General features: G+C 32.6%; 1 protein-coding gene across 8 annotated transcripts in view; it reads left to right on the top strand.

The window, feature by feature from the left end:
• The window catches only part of Syx1A (Syntaxin 1A), a 184506-nt gene that overhangs the window by 153929 nt on the left and 6659 nt on the right, over nucleotides 1-23918 (top strand). For 2 of the 8 annotated variants that reach the window (XM_074172337.1, XM_074172338.1), the window contains exons 5-8: nucleotides 558-740; nucleotides 2534-2607; nucleotides 5343-5480; nucleotides 12479-12589. In XM_074172337.1, coding sequence (XP_074028438.1) covers nucleotides 558-740; nucleotides 2534-2607; nucleotides 5343-5480; nucleotides 12479-12589 — 506 coding nt within the window. Of the gene's footprint in view, nucleotides 1-557; nucleotides 741-2533; nucleotides 2608-5342; nucleotides 5481-12478; nucleotides 12590-12886; nucleotides 12998-20649; nucleotides 20737-21202; nucleotides 21847-23918 lie in introns of those variants that run through there. The other 6 variants (XM_074172335.1, XM_074172336.1, XM_074172340.1 and 3 more) reach the window with 6 other exon arrangements.

Genomic DNA, 23918 nt, shown 5'->3' with positions numbered 1-23918 from the left:
GCTGAAAAAAATCGATTTAAATATAAGGTAGAACTTTATTAAACCATGTTACATATAAATAAATTTATGGCAGGTTTTTTTGCAATAAAAATTAAATGTTGAAAACATAAAAGGAGTAAATAACACATTACCTAAAATATTAATCGAAAATAATTATTGCCTGAACAAATAACCATTTGATGTATTGTAGAAACATATCTTATTTATCTACGATTTTTCGCAGTCGCTGTAATTCCATTATTATTACATATATCCTTTGAAAACAGTTTTAAGGGCCATAGTTATTATGTGAATATCTGTAATTATCTGTTATATTAACGGACAAAAATTTTTAGAAAGCTGCACAGAATGGCATTTCTTACATGAATATGATGCATGTTTTTTGAGATACTGTTGAAAGTCAGTAAAGCAATATTTCTAAAAATAATTTCAATCAAATCCTATCACTAAATGTGCTTCAGTTTACCTAAAATGAGATTGCCCTTTATTATGTTTGACATAAAAAAGAAGTGTGTTTTGTTACGTTTTGCTGACTTGTCAATTTTTGTTGGTTTTAGTTATAGAACAAAATATAGAACAAGAAGAACAAAGTAACAAATCTTCGGCGGACCTGAGGATACGAAAAACACAACATTCGACGTTATCCAGGAAATTCGTAGAAGTTATGACGGAATATAACCGGACACAAACGGATTACAGAGAGAGGTGTAAAGGGAGGATACAGAGGCAGTTGGAAATAAGTGAGTTATATCGACTTTCAATTTCGTTTGGTGGTCTAATTCTATGTTTTCTAGTTTGTTTGTTGATTTTAGTAGGTGAAGTCATATATCTTAACCAGTTATCGAAACGAAAATTCGAAAAAAGTGTTTTCAATTCAAAAGTGTTTCAATTATAATTACTCTTGCTCAGTAATTTTTGCATTTTCACTTGTATAAATTATTTCTCGGAAATAATGAAACCGTGGACTTTTTTACAGAAAATAAAAAAAATATCGTGTTCTCATGCGATAATATACCAAACCTCATCAAGCTAACAGAAATACTGTTGAAAATAGTACACTTAGAACGGTTTTCAACGTTATTTCTGTTAGCTTGATGACGATAAGTATTAATATTTTTTTTCAAATAAGTACATATGTGAATTGTTGGTCCAGAGAAAATCAACTAATTCGGATTTTCTTTCGAAAACCGACATACAGACGGTTAACGGAATGAAAACAGTTGGGTATACATAGTTTGAAAAAAATAAAAAGTTCAAAAGAAGATGATTTAGTTTTCAATAATTTACTCTCTAGAACTAGGTTTGACATAGTTCGATAGAAAACAACTACTTTACCGGGTATTAATCAGTCTCCCAAAGAACATCGAACCCTTGCGCAAGGTTCATCTAGTCAATGTAAACACGAAAAGGGGCGAGTCAGATTTAAGGTTGAATTCGACATTTAACTACCAACAGATTGATTTCAGAATCTTTGGTTTGTATCATACAAGTATCCACTTATTATTATTCGCTATTTTTTCTCTCTCTGGTCTTCCCCATACATTTTGGTGTCTCTATTAATTTTGTACACTTTCTCCAACTTTATTTTCATTATTTATCGTCACCGAGCGACATTATGAAATATTTACTCCATTTCACTTAACAGTATTAGTTTTATTCTTCTTTGGTTTTTTCGTTCAAAAATAAATGTAGGTACACTCATAACCTAGATAACTTCGAAGACTTTCGGTTGTTAGTTTTCCAAATATCAGAATCTTGTAAGATTCTTGGGACAGAAGCTTTTTGGCTTTCTACTTCTTTATCACTATATGAAAATTTAGGAAACTTGCGAAGAAAGGAAGAAAGTTATAGACTTCTTACAGGGATGTGAAGATCAATCACAAAAGTTTCTTCGAGATTCACATTGGATTGATACTCGAAAATGATATAAGAATAGGTAGAAGAAGAATTTTCTGGTTGAGAAACCTAAGAAAGTGTGAAATTGATATGATGACTCATCTTACGAAAACGCAAAATGGTGGGTTCCACCGATAACTCAAAACCCGTCCATCAAAGCTGACCGGGCGGTAGTAGTTAGATTCGACAGTGATCGCCAAATGAGAAATCGCTGTCTATCTCCCTGCAATTTTGAGTGCAAACAGATCACAAGATGATACCAACGTGAAAAGCCTTTGCATTCATGATCCCATACCATCATAGAATAAGTTTTATAAAATAGGTGAACAAAATGTTCAAAAAGAAGAAAATTGAGTTCATGGAACTGTCCGCACTAACGAAGTGTGTTTTTGTTCTGTAGATTTAAATGAACCCTAGGATAACTTCTAACAATTACAGAGATATTTTTTGTAGCTGCTGGTCATACAGTTTGAGGGAAAGTCGAGTATCAATTTATTAAACCATCCAAGTTAAAATATTTTTGAACACCTCGTTTCTACTTCCTGAGTGTTTGTAAAACTATTTGTTGTCTGTTGAACTTTTGTAGAAGGCTTTCTAATTATTAAAATTTCTCTAACATTTTTCATTTCCACAATAGCCGGTAGACAAACAACCAATGAGGAATTAGAAGAAATGTTAGAACAAGGAAATCCAGCAGTGTTCACTCAAGGCGTAAGTAATAGTCTTTATTTTTTTGAAATGTATATTCTTGAAAACTTTTTATGATAATAATTACAAATCTTCACAATATAGATTTTATTTCCAATACGCGTTTCACTACATAGTATTTTTCTCAGTTGGACTGGTCACCAGTATAGATTTTATTTCCAATATGCCTTTATTCGACTGGTCACTAGGACAACTGGGGAAACTACTAGGAAGTGAAATGAATTAAGTCTAACGTAGATAGTCCCTGGAATATCTGGCCTGACCTAGAGATGGCGGTAGATGTTTCAAAAATCTCACTGTATAAGAAAGTACACAATCCTATAAGACATGTTTCAATTTTGAAGACGTTGCGTTGTTTAGTATTTGTTTGGTAGCCAACAATAGCGAAAATAGAGAAAATTGGTCATCGTTGTGTGGAACAATAGTTTTATTTGAAGGGCCTCAGCCCAACCAATTTAACAGCTGAAGTGGATTTTACTCTGGGTGAGTCTGTTTTTTCGTTTACAACAGTAACATATTGTTTAGAAGAGTTTCAACGAAGCTGTATGAGCTATAAAAACGAGCATCGCAGTGGTCGACCAAATGAGGTGACGACTCCAGAAACGGTGAAGAAAATCCACAGAACCGTACTGAATGTTCGTCGACTGACTTAGAAGACATTTCCAAAAGTGCGGTGCATTGTATATTACCTGAAAATTTTGACATGAGAAAGCTGCGTGCGAGATGGGCGCCGCGTTTGCTCACACTCGAGCTAAAACAGCATGTCGTGAAGATGTTTCAATTAAGTGTTTAGCCGAGTTTCACAGCAACAAAGCAGAATTCTTGCATAGTTTGATGACCATGGATGAAACATGAGGTCCATCACTTTACACCCGAGGCGAAAGGACAATCAAAACAGTGGACTCAAAAGGAAGAACCGGCTCCAAAGAAAGCTAAGACCATCTGCAGGCAAGGTCATGGCATCGGTTTTTTGGGATTCGCGTGAGATAATTTTCATTGACTATCTCAAAAAAGGTAAAACCATCAACGGCGAGTATTATGCGAACTTATTGCAACGTTTGAGTGAAAAAATTAAGCTCACAGATCCATTATCGCAATGACCAGAATTAACGAATAAAAGTTTGAATTGCTACCTCATACACCCTATTCGCCAGATTTAGCCCCCTCGAATTTTATTATGAAACTTATTGAACGTCGCTGGGAAAAGTGTATACAGGGTGTTTATTAAACATGCGGCAAAAATTTAAGAGACTATTCCTTGGACTATTCTAAGGATATTTGGTCCCTTGATGATTTTTAATAGCGAAAAAGAAATTCGACAATAACAATTTGTTATCAAAAATTACATGTAATGTTTACTAATCTACAAGAACTGTTGAAAATGACTACCCCCCACTCGAATGCAAAAATCCAATCTTCTCCTCATCGACTTCCGAACTCTTCCAAAAACAGATCAGTTCTGATTGCATTACACCCAGCAAATTGAATGTCTGCAGCCGTTGTAGTAATCGGAATGTTGTTGATAAGTACCAACGGAATTGTTAGATTTTTTATAACTTGGTAGGTCCAGTGTAGTACGCTATACTTTTATTTCGGTTACGTCAATAATTTTGAAATTACCAAAATTGTTATTGTCGAAATTCTTTTCCACCCCGTATCTTCGAAACAAAGCGCCCTGTCAAAAATCATCGAAGGACAAAATATCCTTAGAATAGTCCAAAGAATAGTTCCTTAATTTTTTGTCGCATGTTCAATTAACACCCTGTAGAGAGAGCTACAAGGATATGATATTGAAAAGTAAATACATTTTTTCCAAAAGTTTTCGTGTTTTCTTTGTTGGGCCGGGTACTTCTGGGACCACCCTCGTATTGTCAAGGTACGCAATTATTATCATGAATGGTGTTATTGATTTTCAACAAGCAACGGACCAGTATATTCAAAATTTAAACCCATGTGACAATTTTGTCATTAAATATTTTGTCATTAAATATATTGAAGTATTTCGATTTCAATTTGGTAGCATCACACAGAAAGACGAAATATAATTTGTTGACATTAAAAAACAACCATTATTTATTTTCTTCTCTTTTTTTTGCCTTTATGGTTCATTTGTTCATCATTCTTGGTTGTTGCACGATTCACTTTCTGAATTCCACTGCCATCTCTGGACGAGAAGCGGGCCTTATATATCGGTAACGATCGTTCTGGATTTCTCTAGTGGTTTCGGTACTCAACTAGAATTCAACCGGCGGTTTGTCGACTGCATTCCTTTTGCGGTGATGTCATGTATTTATTCGCTGGCTGAGATATCGGTCAGGGGCGGGTTCAGATTCGTTACAATAGTATTTTTTAAAATGCATCTAAGTATAATAATTCTTTGATGCACATTCTTTCATAATCTGGTCGATAGTATCAGTACAAAAGGTATTAAATTTGTATATTTGGTTATAAAGTCAGTTTATTTTTCCCAAGAAACAAAATTAATATGAATATTCGTCTCTATTTACGTGATACGTCTCCATTTACACTTTTATAATCGAACCTACTCGATTCGATTTTATTGAGTTTATTACTTCCAAATCTATATTGTGAATACTTTGATCACGGTTTCGAGTAATGACACGCATATTTAACAGTTATTTTTGAAGAACTCCTGAATTAACACTGATTATAATTATTCAGGGTGCTTGATGTAAATAAAGTATATTTGTGTTTATCGATAACCTTTCGATTTTCAGATAATAATGGAAACGCAACAAGCGAAACAAACATTAGCCGATATCGAAGCGCGGCACTCCGATATCATCAAGTTAGAAAATTCAATTAGAGAATTGCACGACATGTTTATGGACATGGCAATGCTGGTGGAGAATCAGGTAATTTATTGTTTTGTTTTCAGTCGTTATCTAGGTCAGCGTCGCGGCGCATTGCCCATATAGGTATTACATTTGGGAACTTCTGAAGGTCACAATAAATACAGACGGTAACTCTTTATGCCGGGTACTTCAAATTCAACTCTCATCGTTGGAATCTGGGAAACTATCGGAGATAAGAAGATGGATCGAACTGAGGCATAGTTGCGTATTTATGTGACCTACAAAGTGACGTTTAGTACGTTAAAAATGGTATTTCTTGAAATATTAAGAAAAAAAAATGGAAATTTTGTGAAATCGTTTTTATTTCCTGACGTCTGCCCTCACGCTCCGCAACAAAAAGTTTCCTGGCTACATAACAAGTTTATAAATTACTAGAGATGCTCAAGAAGTTGTCTGTGAATGTTCGAACAAATTATCACTCTTTTCTTTAAGTGACGCAATGCACAATTCATTTTCCTTCTTCTCAATATCTAAAGCTCCCAAGTTGAGTTGAAGATTTCCGACATTTTTGTATTCACCCAGTCCATAAATTCTACGTTTCAGTGTTAGGTTAGGTTAGGTCAAAAGTAAGTGGGTCTATTCGACACTCCACCGCAACCCACAAGGGTTTATTGTGGCTCACACCCATTCATACTCGGCCAAATAAACCCAGCTTCTCAACGAATCCGATTAGTTTGTATGGTGAGTGGTCTTTCAGATGGTAAGAATGCGGCTCTGACAAACTCTGAAAACCTAATTTGGTTTCCAGCGGAGCAGGCACAAAGTTTGTGCTCTGTTGTTTCATCTTTTTCCAAACATATGCATATGATGATTCGAGCGACAGTGACCTGTAAGAATGCCTGTTAGACATCGTAGTTCATCCCTACTATAGTCCAATGTTTCAGTGTACTCGTACCCCATAAAAATGAGTAGAGGTCCTGGCTGGCCTTCTCACAGGACCTTTACTTCCGAGGCACCTGCCACCGAACCAGATAATCAGATATCCGCCTTGTGTTGTGAGGGGAAGCACCATCTTGTTAGTACCAGATGAGAAAATATTCAGCTTGGCTTGATGCGCCTCAATTGAAGCAAAAGCTAACAATATAGAGAGAGAGAGAGAAGATAATCAGCCAATTGGAAATTGTCCAGATGATCTTGGAGAGTTGATGTCAAAAAGTGATAAAACTCTTTTCCATTTAGCATATCGTTATAAATGCCAACCCACACCGTTAAGACTCAATTACACTTATGGTCGAATTTCTCGATATTGCCTGGGATTGTTAATGCTACAACATTGTTTCGATTGAATATTCCACAATTCGTGAGTGAATGTAGTTTCATATATCCAAATCACATTTTCTAGGTCAGGAAAAAATTAAAACGATTTTACAAACTTTCCGTTTTTTACAATATTTCAAGAAATACTTGAAATTTCTAATATTTATAAAGGTTTATCTCAATTTGATCGTCCTTGTATCTCCTTCAATTTCCGAGATCCAAAGATGACAGTAGAGTTTGAAATACAATGGATACCGGTACTACAGAGAAATTCAGTTGTTGCTCTCTTGAGAGAGAAAGAAAAAAGATTGGGGTTGATAAGGAAGGTGAGGCAAGAATCTCTTCAATGAAAAAGAGTGTTTGTTTCTTAAGAAAAATACATGAAAAAAAGGCTTTCAGGATGGTGAGTTGTAAAGGAAGCGTTTCTCACTGGCGTTGACTGCTCATTTGAGGGATTTTCCAACAAACGATGATAAATGATACAAAATTCATAGTCAAATAACAGTGTTATAAGAAGAATGCCAGCCGTGTTACATACACACTCGGTTAAAAATCCGGTGATTCTGAAGAAAATAATGCGTATGTAAAGTTAATGAGATTGTCCTTGGAAATGAAATAGTTGAGTTGAATATACAGAGCTTCCTAACGAAACTATTCACAGGGAATATTTCCGAAACTAAAGGTTTTCAAGGGTATATATTTTTAAGCCCACACGACATTTGTAGTTCTTTCACCACGCGTTGTCCTTAGTTTTCTTTTTATCTTATGTGATTGCAAAATATACCATATTGATACACCATTTCAATGGTCTACTCAAATATAATATTTCAAAATATCAAGTTATTCTAACCTAAATTAAAATGATGGATTTAAATCTATTTTTCTTCGTGTATGTTTGGGTGCAATGGATATGTGACTGATCTAAAACGCAATCAAAATCTATGATAAGTTTTTAGTAATCCATGAAATAATTTTTTCGAATATCTATCATTCGCTAGTTTGGCTATGAATAATCCGTATGAATGAATTATGGTTGGTACTGTCACTCCAAAGTCAACATTGTATTTTCATACTCGATATTTTAATACTAATATAATCATGAATAGATTTGAATTGCTTTGGTTGGTTTCCGGGTCTTGCCATGATCTTCTTTGGTTATAATCTCCAAACGTTTCGACAGCAATTGCGGCAGTCATCTGCTCGAAGTACTCTTCTTGGCGTGTCAACTGAAACATCATGAAGAGTACCTCGAACATGCCACTGAAGATGACTGCCGCAGTTGCAGTCGAAACGTTTGGAGATTATAACCAAAGAAAACCACGGCAAAACCTGGAAGCCATCCAAAACATTGACGCCAGTCGTGAAGGCCTATATTTCCAGATTTTAATTGTAAGCAAAAGGGGAAGTTGGATTACTTTCCACGTACTTGGATCCGGTATGCATATGACATATTTGTAATTTTTGACACAAAGAAATAGAAGATAGAGGGCTTTGTTACAACTCTCAACATATCCCCGACCAATAAGTTTACATATGGAATTGAAAACGCCGAGGAGTTATTATTCTTGGATGCCTTTTAGTGATTAGAAGTAACCAGGGTCTAGAATTGTATCCCTATAGAAAGAATACCAGTACTTTTAGATATATTCCTGATAGCAGGGCTCAACTTTCTTGTTCATAGGCTGTCTGAAATTAGTAAGATGCCACTAGATTCTTGGATGCTTTCGAAAGTCTGGAAATAGCAAAGTCTGGCATGACAACTATGAACAGTGACAAAAGTCACATTCCGAGCAGCCCATTTTTCATCTTTACATGAATCGCTCTGTTAAATTCAGCGGAAAGTTTCACGAGAAAATTTCTCGCGAATTTCTACCCGAAATCATTGATGTATGCCTGAAAGTGTACCCTAGTAATATGAATAGTGACCAGTTTTAGAGTTAGGAATTAGTGCACTTCATCTCCTGAAGACGTCAACTTGGTTGTTGAAACGTGTGTCGAGAAGAGTGTTGCAGTTCTGGGAACAGTGCTTGTTTTGGATGTCTTCTACGCTAGAGGTTCCAGTTCTATCTTTCATTTCAATATTGACTGTCGGGAGGGGACTACCCCCAATACCCCATAAATCCGTCCTTGAGCTATATAAGCTATTAACAACAGTTAATACCAAGAATTGCCGGCTTTCAAAAGTTAGCAGTTAGTTAAGCCTAATAACCTTTAGTTTAGGTGTCGGGATTTTTTTGTATTTCTATCCATGTCGGAAATATTCAGAGTAAAAAGTTTTCGTTGAGAAGTCCGGTATTTAAAAAGGGGCTCTTATATATAATGCCGAGTGTGGTTAACAATTTTCTACATCAATTGGTCAAGAACCTCTCTAAATTCGCACTGGTCACTCTGTTGTTCGGGGCCCATATTTATATTGTTGTAGCAGGTATCCGGTCTGCTTGACCGGGGACCTGAATTATTTTCAGGTATCTTGCGTGACAACAATGTCCTCCATGTTTGTGGTAGTCTCTGCGAATCATATCACTTGTTAAGGCAGTTGGGGCGTTCTTCAATTTCGATTGCTTCCCGAATTATCCTGGCCTGAAGATTTTTCTCCGTAGCAATGGTGTTGGTGTTTTCCAAGCTTATTGTGTGGCCTGTTTCCTGGTGGTGTTTGAAGAGATGATTCTGGATCTTATTTGCGAACAGCTAGTTCATGTTCATAGGCTTTGTTGGAAATTCTTCTATTGGTCTGGCCGATGTAAGTTCTGGGACAGTTAGAACATGGTATTTCGTATATGCCCTGTTCGAACTCAGAGTGGAACACAGCAAGCACAGCAAGTAACGAGACATGGGGACAAGGGAGATTACCACCTCGTCCTCGAGTCATGTAAGAACAAATCTAAGTGATTCTTGAAAATGGCTCCATATATATATATGGAGTCAAAAAATCAAAAATCAAACTCTGCTTTACTTTGCCAAGCTTTCTCTTCTGATGTGAAGCTTCTTCAGGGCAGTAAAAATGAAAGAAAAAAAAATAAATTGAACATTAAATTGACGAGAAAGTTGTACATGTATAGGATTTTTTTGTCGCTAAGATTATCCACTCGCACTCGCTAAGATTATCCACTTATTCAATAATTCTTGTCCGTTGTAGAATTTTGGCAGATTGCTTGAAATTGTTTGAGAACGGTCTCAGTAAAGGACATAAGATTTTTAAATAATAATGATGAGAGTAAGAGTATGGTCGACTCCTGTAGATACAAATTCGGTGGGCTAAACGTGCGTCTAGATTTAAGTGTGTCAATCGAAAAGTTTGAGAAATATTTCCTTAGTAACGTGAAATTGAAAAATCACTCAAACTATACATTAATAAGGATTTTCATAGGTATTACTGCATCTAATCCACAGTTACATATTAGATGGTAATTACTTGCAGTAACGGGTTACAAAAAGTAAAGCATTTTGACATCTGAAACAATTTTGAAAATTGCCACTTCATGTGTTGAAATTTAAAAAAGAGTTTTATGTATAATAGTGAGGCTTGAAACAATCGAGGTGATTTGTGCCAAGTCGGATACAGAGTCGCCGAATATTAAACACACGATTCTGTTGTGGAAAACCGCGCCCTACGCTCATCAGAAGCATGGAAACTCCTTGTATTGTTGCCATATTTGAAACAATTTGGTATATTATAATTTGAAAAGTGCATTTAAATGGATGCACTTAGTGGTAAAGTACTGTCCATGTAGGTAGATTTAAAATATTTAGCGATGGCGTTTGCAATATTATCTTCATTTTCAAAATACTGATTTTCATAAAAGAATCTATAGGTCACTCCAAAATTGCTCCTTTTGTATTTTATGTAGTTCCAGAACTATTTGAGGTTTTCAATAAAATAATTTTCAATACTCACGGAAATTATACTAAACAGATGAGGAAAAATTATGATAAAATCTATAGAATCACAACCTTGAAAACAATGTTTTCGTTTCAATGCAATAATATTTCTGAGAATTTAGTGCCTACTAATATGGAACTGTACTTTAGTTATAAATTGATTCTTGTAAGTACCAAACTGGGTATTTGTTGTTCGTGTAACTATTTTTTAAGTATTGAATAAAGGATGTTATAGAACTGATCCAGTCATTCATTTGGGTCACCTGATGTGATGGCTCGAGACCATTCACAGTTATGTAGCATGTTGTATAATTTGTAGCAATATTGTTTTTCAATGTTGCAGAAGTGAATATTAAAGTTGGATGAATTATTGTTGAAACTGATCTTGAAGTCTATTTCCAGGGAAGAGTGATAACTGGAAACATTTACGAGACATGTTGTTGATTTAGATTCACTTGCTTCTGTTGTTTTTTTCTGTAAGAACCAATTCCAATATATAATTTCGATCATTCAAATACCGTTCAAAGAGTACGGGTCATACCGGCAGATCAATTTTGGCTTCGAGAGACCCTTGTCAAAAATATATGGTCTGCTCCGTTGATCACAGGGATGTTGAAGTCGCCTATAATGAAAAGATTGCTCTCCTGAAATCCACCATAATTTAGTACAGAGTATAGACACTATCTGATGGAATGAACATTCGTAATAATGAATACGTATTCCAAACGAATAATTCTGAAGTGGCATTATTGTGAATATGTTCAGATATATATAAGCGGTTTTACGTCTCGATGTATTTTAATCAAATCGGCGGCCGACTCAGTGGCAGATTTCCTACAAACCGCCTCGTATGTCTTTAGTCTAAGTCGTAACATATTCTTCTTCAATATTGAAATAAAATAATGCGTTACATACATAATACATGTTTATTCTAGTGATCTTAGAAGGATATAACTGAATCAATCACTTTTAACTTATAATATTGTTAGCAGAAGATATCAGAAGTTTCAAAGAAAACCTTCATAGATTAAAATCACAGCTCAAAAACACATTGTTTACGATGGCCTGTACATAACTCATCATATATTTTTTTTCTTCAAACTATGAACAATAAAAATGTTCAATTCAGACTATCGAAGGGGTCTTGGATGAACCAAACAGTCTAGAGAAATTTATGGAGAATTGCTTGATAATTGTTAATCTGAAAAAAATATTTGTTAAGGTTCTCCTGAGGATCAAGTTTATTTGACGAATCCCAGCGGGCTACTAAAATTGCATGGCTATATTGATATTTCTTATGTTCGTAGTGACTTTTCAGACTGATGTATTTCACTAATTATTAACAGTACATTGGTGTTCATGGCAAACTCATTTCATATTTTATTGTTGATTATTCTTCGCTCTTCTCTATTGCTGCTAAATTGTACATATTTTCACACATTACATTTTAAAGAAATTACTCGAACAATCGTTCATTCTGTTGCAAATTACTTTAATTGATTCCTGACTTCATATAACTAAAAAGGATGTGGCTCCTGGTCTTATTATGATTTGAAATACAAATTACCTAATCTATTTGGATTTAAACTGAAGCTAAACAAATAAAATTCAATTTCACAGTCAGGTATTCCTTCATATTGTATTCAGACTTCATTTATGTGAGTACTGAATTGGGTTGAAGATTTTTGGAACGCTTTCTTGTATTAAATATCACAATTAAAATCTTTGGTGAAGTCAGATTTCAGTCTGTTAGAGAAGAAGGAAGATATATCAAACAGTTTAACACTTCTTTCACAAATGCATGAAAATCTTACTCTGTCCTGGATTTTAACCCCACTTTTCCACCCGCTGGGCCATTCTAGGGTGAAATGATAGATCGGATTGAGTACCATGTAGAGCATGCCGTGGATTACGTACAAACGGCAACTCAAGATACCAAAAAAGCTTTAAGATATCAAAGCCGTGCCAGACGGGTGAGTCAGTTTCTAGCATATAAGTATCATTTTTGTGAGAGACCGCTTTTGATTTGATTTTTTTTTTTTTTTTTTTTTCATTTGATTATCCTCTCCTTGAATCCTTGTTTTTTCCACTGTTGGTGATATTGTATTTTGCTTTGCATTTTACTAACTCAAATCGTTACTAACTACTCTGTGCCTTTGTCACTGTTCTCTATTTTGTATACTAAATGTTTGTACATACATTTTTGTTGCGATATTTTCTTTTGGTGTACTTTCCCCCACTTTTTCCCCATCCACCATTCCAAAACTTAGGGGGAACTCGTAGACAGAGTGGAATATCACGTTGGAACTGCTCAAAACCACGTTCAACAAGGTCAAAGCGAGCTCAAGGCCGCCCAAGAGTATCAGTCTAAGGCTAGAAAGGTAGGTGATGTCCCTCGCTAGATGTTAACCCGTTTCATGTGTTGCTGATGTTTATTTTTCTTTCTCATAAACTGCTTAGGTGCAATCATGTTTTATGAAGAAATAAATTCTGAATTATCCATATTCTCTAAAATAGTTCGTAATTTATAATTTTTATTTCATTCATGTTCATGAAGAGACTATATTTTCAATTTGTTCTTCCTTCATTGTATACCTCTATTTTACAGAATTAATGAACAAATTTCGAAAATAACTCATTTGTTTTCTTTTTAAATTCGGCATCCTGGTAGCACAGAATACCTTTACTGAATAGATACCCAGCACTGGGCATTTGATAGTAAAAGATGGAATTTCTGTAATCTTCAATCTCTTCCTGGGATATGCTATGTGATTTTAAATTTCCAGGTTGATAATTTTTTGCGAATTTACCTCAACATCTCATTAAGCCAACAACTCTTTGATGAAGACTTGCTTCAGTTTATGAACTTCACTAATAGTGAGTTTCAAAAAAATGTTACCTTTTCTTTTGGCTCAATTTCATAAAATTCGATAGCACTTCGTTTGTAGAAGCATATATTGATATTCCATTTTTCAACATCGATATTTGGGAATTTGAATTTTGTATACAGAACATTTGAGATTAAAGTTGATAATTACGATACTTACTGTGAAATATAAAGTGCCTACAATTCATCAGTTGTGAAAACAGCTATTTATGCTGTATAAAAGAATTGAAGCTTAGGAGCTTTTCAATAAACAAGATATAAACAATGTGAATTTTCGATCAGTAAATTTCCAACGGCTCGCGTTTGTTCTAATAATTAGGCCTCAATGAATAAAAAACTCTTAAGGAATTTGATTTGTTCACTTACAATGTAACGAAAATACATAGTTTGAATGAGAGGCTGATTCACCAATTATGACTATGACTATGAAAATAGTTTGTCTGCATGAACCCAAATGCAAGATCTGTGCCGATGAGGAATCATCATTTTCATTTGCTGATAGGTAGTGTATCTAATATTTTCTATTCCCAATACATCTCCAAATTTGTGTTTTGGAAAAAAGCAAGTAACTCGGATATTCCAAAATTTTATACCTCACTCAAATAGAAAAAAGATCGGAATAGGCGGTAATATTTTTTTATGTAACAGATGAAAATTACAGGTTGATAACTAGCATCCCTGGTGAAAGTGTTTTGCCAAAAAGTGAAAAGTTTTTTATACAGCAAAGTTGTTCTGTGCTATCATCTTTTGGAGCAGATAACATAATTCTCATACGTCTTTTGAATCATACATTTTGCTATTCATATAAACTTTCGAAATTGGACTGAACTTAAACATTCGTATCATCAGTGTATACTTATGAGTATCAAAGGAATTCAGAATTTACCACTTCCTACAGGACAATATTTGGTTTTCACTTTTCATACAGGGTTTGTACGTATTTTTAAGAATAAAATTTTTATGTATATAATAATAATGCAAAAGATGTGTTTCCAATAGTGAAATATGATTCTACCGAATTCAGATGCTTTGTAACAAAACTTCACCCTGACGAAAATAACGTCACAATCAAACAATTCGTTTTACAGTAGGTGAAGAATAAATTTCCTTACATTGTAAAATCAAAATCCGTGCAACATGTACCAGTATTTTTTAAAAAATGGAGTGACATTTCATTAACCTTAAACTACTTTAACTTTATATTCATATGAATTGTGTCCTTATTCTTTCCATGATGCGAGTAATATTTTTAAAAAACTACTCGAAGTTGTGTAGCATCAAAGATTGCAATACAAAATTTCTACTTGAAATGAAATGATTTGCTGTATAGTGCCGTGCTTAGACAAGAGGTCGTATCTAGTTTTGCAAGAGTTTTGAGTTATTTGGAGATTAGTAAAACCAATTGGAATATCAGTGTTTATTGTATTCAGAATTTACTTTTTGGAGAACTTTCGTTTAGTGTGGTGAGTCGTTAATGATTCAATAGTTTGACATTTTAAATATTCAAGAGAATTTGATGACTTTGACAGATACGACTTTTGGACTAAGTTAAAATGCCTCACCATGAAATGAACTTGAGTTATATTCTTGTGAGAAATACGACTTTTTGCCTTTGTAAGAATAATATACGACATATCGACTTGGGAAATGAACTAACCAAATGAATAAGTGATGTTTATTAGGATTAATTGGAAACAAAAAATCATTTATTCGCAATATTTTGTGAGAACTGAGAATGGAAAATCAGTAAAATCAGTTTTTGATGATTGAAATATTTTATAAAAAAACTTCACTCTAATCCGGTTTCTTTTTCGGTCTCCGGTAACTCCTCCCAAAACTTGAGTCTATTTTTGGGTACAGAGATCTCTTGTAATTTCTGAATCAAGTTATGTTTTCGAGTTGGGTTTATTCCTTTCGGAGTGGATCTGATTTGCGGCCGAGCTATTCCTTCTTTCAGAGCTTTCACAGTTAGGAGACACAATTCAATTCGCTCTCCATCAAACTTTGTTTTGTAAAATAGTTTTTTGGAACCTCTCACGAAATGTACTTCACAAAACATAGACACTAGAGGTTTTGGCTCCGTTTTCTTTAGTTTGAATCCGGATGAACAGTCTGTAACATCCAAAATGTCATTACATCCATGTGAATGCAGGTCGTACGTCCACTATTTGATATTTGAACAAAAGTTTTATAGTCTTCAAAATCTACGACTTTGCCCTTCTGTTTTAATGACTTCCACTTGGTGATGGAATGAGTCAGCACTCATGAAAGTGTGACCAGTTTGAAGATATTTGAGTTTCAGTAAATTTATTATTGTACATTCAAAATTAATGAAGTGAACTAAAAAACAGTACAGAGCCCAGTTTTTATTCGAAGCTGCACAATTATCCATCCAAAGTGTTATTTCTTTGGCATCTCTGTGTGATAATAGATAATAATCAGTCGTATATGGAATTTTAAAGCAGTGTTACGACAATCTGACTCAGTGCAGGGCAGATAGGACAATTCGACTATGTATTTGCTCATCAAATCCTATATGAATAGCAATAAGAAAAGTCTCAACTGTCAGATAGGACGACATGACGTAGCATCAACCAGATACGATACTTTTATTTAGTAACCGCTTGATATTCTCGAGATACGACAAATAGTGCATGTTATTTTAGGTATTTAGACTGAAGATACGACATTCTGACTTTGTCCCTTGGATAGGTTGTCTTCAACAGAAGCGAAATATTCGAAAACCTTGAAATACAATTTTTGGTCAGTTACGACCTCTTGTCTTAGCACAGCAGTATAAGTCTTGGGTTCAGTGGTTTCAAGATAAATAATAAAGAAAAGGTGGAATAATAATTAAATAAAATTAAAAAAAAAATAATGACCAATTGTGTATATGTAATTTCATTATTTGAGAAATATTTTTAGATAATTGAAGGACAGCTATTTTTATTTTCGTTCGATAAAACTCATACAATAAGCAGATATGGAATATATCATGAACTATTTGTATAACACGTTTCAATTTCTAGTCCTTGCAATTGCTTTTTTATCGATTGTCATATTCTAAGTGTTTATTTTGAATAAGCCAATACTGAATTTTCATTATTTTAGGGTTTCTTTGCTGATTATAGAATTTCAATTGCTGCTATTTTCAATGTATTAATCGAAATTGACATGTACTGAAAGTGATATTTGGTTTCAATTGACCTATTATTTTCATTTCAAAGAGTTTTTTATAATCCTGTTAGTTATTTACTTATTCAACATGCATACATACAGATATATAAGAAATGAAAATGTATTTTCAAATCAATTTAAATTTTCAATGCATAACAGTAATTTAAAAAAAATAGTTTGCATATATTTATATTTTGTAAATATCTCGCAAAAGAATTGAATGCTTCAATGAATTGGAAAATTTAATTATTTCTGTTTATCTATAGATATATGAAAATATTCATGATTTTTGAGACAAGAGAGTATAACTGAATGTTATACAGTTCCGAACTTCCATTGTCAAAAAAATGATTTGAAATCTGTAATTAAAAAAAGAAAAAAATAAATTATATATAGAAATGTTTAAAATATTAAAAATAACATAAGCGACATATTTGGATGAATACCCAATGAAAAAAAGTATTTGAAAAAAAATCAACAATGAATATGAAATTGAAAAATATGAAAACACTGATTTGAAAAAAAAATTGGCTTCTTTGATCAATTACATTGTTTAAATATCTCCAGTATTTTTGCTTATAATGTTATTACCATTAATTAAACACAAATGTGAATATTTCGGTAACAGAATGTACACAATTTTAAAAGAGTATTTTTTCCGATTAATAAATTTCTGAGTTCTGCTAATTTGAGTAATAATATTTCTAGAATTTTGGTTTTTGATCATCCCCAAACAAGTTGCTCGACTAGGTTGAAATCGGGCGATCTCAAAGGTCGATTATAAAATTCACGCCTGCCTAATAAATGATTTGAAAAGAATTTATTTAAAGAATATTCCACTTTACCCTGTTATAAGATGAGTCTCCTTCATGTTGGTAATTTATTCCCACAATATCAACACCTACAACATCGAACGAAATAACTGAAAAATTCTGCAAGAAGTCCAAATGAATTAGAGTTTATTTTGATATTGCACTAATATACAAGTGACCTGCAAAATTAACAATTAATGTCTTCCTCTCCTCTCATATACATTATTAGTCTTTATAACGTGCACATATTAAAATGGCGCAATACTATACCCAATTTTACCGAAGGAAAAACTACAAAAAAATTCTTTCTATTTTTATAAATATTTTCTAAATTATTATTGGCATATGTGAATTCTACGTAAAAAGTATCTAATAACATTTGAGCTGTGTGTTTGTTCATCACATTTAAAAAAATGAGGAATCATCACAAATAGCAAGTAGTGTTATAAAAATCAAAAGTGGGGTAAATCTGCATCATTGATCAAATAATCGGTCTATTCAAAATACTTTTTCTTCACCAGAACAAAAAGTTTGTCTCTCGGCGCTCGTTTCGCTAACCAAGTTAGCATCGTCAGATAACTAAGTGTGATTCGGCCGTTACTTGATGAAGATCCATAGTAATTTCAAAAACTACACCTCAACGATTTGATCTCCACAAACTTCATTTGAAAAATATATCACAACATGTTTCGGTAAGACATTAGCTTTTTCAAGTGATTTGTGACACAAATCACTTGAAAAAGCTAATGTCATAATTTGTGACACAAATCACTTGGAAAAGCTAATGTCTTAGCGAAACATGTGATATATTTTTCAAATAAAGTTTGTGGAGATCAAATCGTTGAGGTGTAGTTTTTGAAATAACTAAGTCTTAGTGAAATTACCAAATCTCTAAACAACATACAACGTTTGCCATGAACGATTAAACAAAAACACTCGGACCCTCCATTATTTACCTTTTTTTTCTCTTATGGCTGATTCTAGCTAATTTTAGCTGATTATTATCACAAAAGTTCAAATAATCAACATAATTTATTCTTCACATTAAACTAAACACTAGTGTAATAAGTGTTCAAGTGACCATCTCAGTATCGCCACAACTCGAAGTGGAATTTTTTGTGTTGCTCATGTCCGCATCGGACTTGCTAAATAGTGTATAAGGCCTTCGTTTAACCGTTTATAGCAAACATGTCTGGGTTAGGAACATGGTAATTTCACTTTTGAAAGCTTATACCAGGTAAAATAACATAAATCAATATTATTGTGTAGTAACTTGGTCGTAATTCGTTAGAAAAAATCCAAAAGAATTCAATTTTGTGATTACAGGATTTAGGCTGTCATTTATTGTAATTTATTCCCGTTTCACGAGTACCTGGCATCTACAGAGGTCTATGTTATCGCCCCTAAGGTTGGAGGCACACTAGCTCGCTTGTGGATGTAGGCTATATTATTCACAGGTCTGTTTTGGTTCTCAGTTTGTACTGTTGTGAATCGTCCAAAACCAATGAACCGGTTGTGAACTGAGGAGATTTACGCGAACTGGCGACTGTTTGTTACTGTCAAAAACTGTCAGAAGAACCAGAGCAGACCTTATGAGTGATAGGAGAGTAGGGGTGGCTACCCAAATGTAGCCTATCTCCATGAGGGCGCCTGCCCCAGTGTATCTTCAATCTTGGAAGTGATATCATAGATCTCTGAAGATGCCAGTCACAGGAATAAATTCTAACTGACGACGACTAATATCTCGAAACCATGATAGTTTCAACTTTTTGAATGGCATGCTTATAGATTTTAAACCAACCACAGACTGGATATTTCAATGCCTGAATGATATGATATTTTGACATACCGGATATCTGTGAAATCTCGGGAACTACTTTCATCAAAGCTAACGTTTTTAATACGATATTTTAAATGAAGATGAGCTTTGAATCAAGAAGTACACATACGAGTATGTACCTGATATTCCGAACCTGGATAGAAGAGTAATTGATTGTATGTATAAGAAATCTGACATCGATGTGATTGGCACATCAATCTATTAATTTTCTAGATATGTCTGAAGATTTTGCCTATCAGTTTTATCACTAATTACAGAGTATAGCTTCAAGTCATTGGAAAATATATCGTTAAATCATTGATGAATAGCTTTGATGTATATATTAAATAAAAGGTCCTAGTTGAGATCCTTAGGAATATTCTGGACCAATATCCGTAGACCTACAATCTGTTTGATTTTAGATAAGTAACTTTCCAACCAATATAGAAGTGAACTATTGAAACCTAACTGCTTTGAGTTTCGGAAAAATGTTGATGACATTGGAGAGATCCCCAATCTACTTGTCTTCGTCATTGTAATTGTAAGATAAAAGGTTGAATTCAGATGATGATGATTGAAATCCAAATTGTTCATTGATTAAGAAGTTTTGAATGGAGCTGTCAAAAAACCACACACAATAGATTTAAGTTCTGTTGTACCTATCATTGGTTGATAGGTAAAATATTTGTGAATAAGGTATAGAATGCATCTTTTTGATAAGTGCACATTATAAAGACTAATACTGTAAATTGGTTCCAGGTTTCTAAATGAAAAATCTTGGGTTGTTTTTAGTTAAAACTAAATAACGTTTTTTTCAACTATAAAAATTGTAAAAAATATATTGCTGATGCTTAGAACTTCTTGAATGTTGATCAATATATCATCCATATTCATTACCACAATAGTTTTCTGAGACATTATCACTTTGTACTGGTGTCAGAACCGAACCATTTTTGAAAGATATTGCCAGCATATTCAGTTCATAAATTTGTTAAAAATTCAATAAGTGAAAATGACTTCATAAAAGTTACAACTTTAAGTCAGATAATCTAATTAGATTATTCATGATAATAATTACAAATTTTCACAATATAGACTTTATTTCCAATACATGTTCCATTACAACAGTAGTTTCCTCTGTTCACAAAAAAAATCAATATCAAAAGTTCTTTTTGACAAAATGTACATTTGAAATTTATGTCAATCTGGAACTTTACCAAATAATCTAAAGTAAAGTTTTTATCAAGGATACTTTGAGCAATAGATAAGAAACTGCTTTCATTCAATAGTACAATGTTGTAATTTCTCTAGCAATTACTTATCATTTTGATTTTTCAGGGGACTGGTAAGTGGTTTTGGAACCCACGTTGAAAGGTAAAGGCATATCCTAACTCATACGAGTTTTTGACAAAAATTCCATAAAAGGTTGGTTATCTCATTTTATAAGAATTCAAATACTAATGATGTTAATTTCAAAGGACAATGAAAGTTTTATATACTATTGAATTTGTAGATAATTCTAGTTAGCATATATATTATCTGAGCTACAAAAAAACAAAAGTGATTTAAATAGAATAACAAAAACGTCTTCGTCTTCTACATGTTAAATTTCTAGAGTTATATTTTGTTGAAAACTTATGAGTGGTTGTTACTATCCTCCAAGATAGGGAAAATAAAGGTCTTATGTTTTAACCTTTTAACGTGGGATCCTAAGCAGATATCAAATTCAAGACAAAGTAGCAATCCATTTAATCTACTCATCATCTAAAATTTTTATTCATTTGGTGAGATATTCGTCGTTTATTATTAAAATAAACAGGAAACATATCTCTTGTGTTCAAACCCTGTATTTTTTTTGTTTACTTTATTTTTTATTGGTTTCTTTTTTCAGAAAAAGATCTTCATCATTATCTGCCTCGTAGTAGCTCTCATAATATTAATAATAATATTATCGGTAGTTTTATAAATTTTTTGGGACCACCAATGCCGTCATCTTGCGTTAACATACGCATTGCCGAAACGGGTGTGTAAGTTGGAAAAACAATTGAAATTACCATACCCAGGAGCATTTTTGTTAATATTGCAATATATTATTGGAAAATGTGAGTTAGTGTTTGTGTCCTGATCCTTCTTGTTGAGGACTGATGAATATTACCTAGTTTTCGTCAAGGTCGGGTGAGGAAGTAAGAGTTACTTTGTAAATTTTTGGTAGAATTGGTTATTGCCATAACCAAATTTTGTTTGATGTAACTTCATAAAGACGTCATCCACCAATACTATTAGAGATTTCGTTGATCTGCTTTGTATATATTTTAACAAGTGTGCCAGAATGAAAATGTTTATAAATATTTCATAAATAATCATCTTAGATGTGGAGGGCATGAAAATAAATCTAAGCAATAAAATATACGGTAGAATGTTTTTTGAGAATTTGTGAAAAATATTTCATATGAATATGTCAAAATACTAGCCTGTCACATCCGATCTTACTTTTTAAAATAATTGAATCATAGATTAGTATTTATTGAAAAACAACTGTAATTATCATGGAGTTTCTCCCCATGAAGGTCAGAGATCATACGTTAGCACATCCAGAATTTAAATTTGTGTGTATTCAGGCTTAATATCTGAACTTTGTAGCGGAAGACGGAGAGCAAAAATTGAATAACGAGTTTATTGTATTTTTTACTAGGTACTCAAATTTTTCTTAATTTCTCAATTTTTGTTTTCCTTCATGTTTCGAATGAGATAAAACGTTTTTGGCTTGTTTATATAACAATGTGTAAGCTCTGCAATATGTTCTGTATTATTTGTATAGAATGTTACTCTCCGGTTTAAATTGGACATGCTTAAACTATAACTTGATGTTCCTTATAAAATATTACCGTTTGTTCTTGGGAGGCAAATTGTCACAGTTCTATTTACAAGTAAGGCATACTAAAATGAAAAACTCTTTCAGTCTACAACTGTCATTTATCATCTGCTGCTACCAGATTTCAATCAATTTTTGAAAGTTATACTTTCAGAAGTATAACAATTCTCGTTATTTCATCATCTAGAATATGTCCATTTAAACCTCATGTATTTTCTCACTTACCTCAGAAAATTAAATAATTTTTAAATTGAAATGATGCATTCATATATTTCCTGTATTTTCTCACTTACATCAGAAAATTAAATAGTTTTTAAATTGAAATTATGCGGCCATATATTTTTATTCCATATTATTCCATTCGATATGAAGATTTCAGTAAAATTTATTTTTAATATCAGAAATGGTATAGTGAATATCCACATTATTCCAAACACTATATATATATATATATATATACACATATATACATACATACATATATATACATATATATATATACACATATATACATACTGCATTAACCTTTCTCGATATTATATATATATATATATATATATATATATATATATATATATATATATATATATATATATATATATATATATTATTATTTGATGTAATATTGAACAAAAAAGGTCATCATTTGGTCAGTTTAATTAGGTTGATGGGTAAACTATTTTTATTATTTTCCGAACAATTTTGAGGATGAATAAAAAGCGGCTTTCAAACCAGTTTTTTTTTGTCGGAGATACTAGATACTCTTCTTTCTATAGATTACTTCAATATTATTTAAACAAATCATCGTGAAGTTGTAAACTTTTATCAGTATTACAAAAAATCGATTTCTGAAAGTAAAGTTTAACATAAAACTTACCTTTAACAGCCTTTCACCTATATCTTGATATATTCTTTGATTAGTGTTTTATTTATATTCTAAAATGGTGCATAAGTCATTATAAGAGATAGGTTGTACTTTCACTCCATTTTTAATTTTCTGGGTAAGTGTATCTAGAGACAATTAAACTACCATTGAACTGTGATTCTTTTTCAAAGTATTTTATGAAAGTTTGTTATAGCATCACATCATCTTTGATAATTTTAATACTCATGTCATTGAAGTTATATATGTTGATTTGGTTTTAATATCATAGATACTGTCAAAATGTTAGTAGGCTTAAGAAGAAAGATATTGTGAAATAATTAAATACAGTTGATACAATTAATGATTTCAATTTGCATCAATGATTTATGAATCAGTGATGAATTGTATCAACGTAGTATTCATTTTTTTTGAATAATTGAACTTTAGAAAACCCACTAAATCCTTTGCTTTTTCAGTATCAAGAGAATTCAGAAAATGTAGCATATTTTTTTATTTTTGCATTCAAATATTCAACTATTAGTATAATAACTGTTCTACTGCTTAACTATTATTAAATAATTACTAACAATGCCAAAGACACGTTATGTTGATTTACATGGTCAGATGTTTTTTGTATATATCTGCATATTATTTATATATTATATTAAGACTACCCTTTTATTTATATTATTATTCTGTTATTTTTGTTAACTGCTTTGCACATATTATTTACATAAGTGTAATTTATAAATTATTAAACTTTTTTTTAAATTTTGTTTTTTTTTGCCGGCTTTCTATCGGTTTTTGTTATATGAACCACACATACATACACAACATACATTAACAACACTTCTTTCTTCCACTTTATAG

This window comes from Leptinotarsa decemlineata, unplaced genomic scaffold (assembly GCF_025532065.1).
Source record: "Leptinotarsa decemlineata unplaced genomic scaffold, Ldec_3_MD MMD2_tig00000090_RagTag_RagTag, whole genome shotgun sequence".
NCBI lineage: Eukaryota > Metazoa > Arthropoda > Insecta > Coleoptera > Chrysomelidae > Leptinotarsa > Leptinotarsa decemlineata.
Note: the sequence above shows the minus strand (reverse complement) of the source record. Positions and strands in the feature narration are given on the sequence as shown.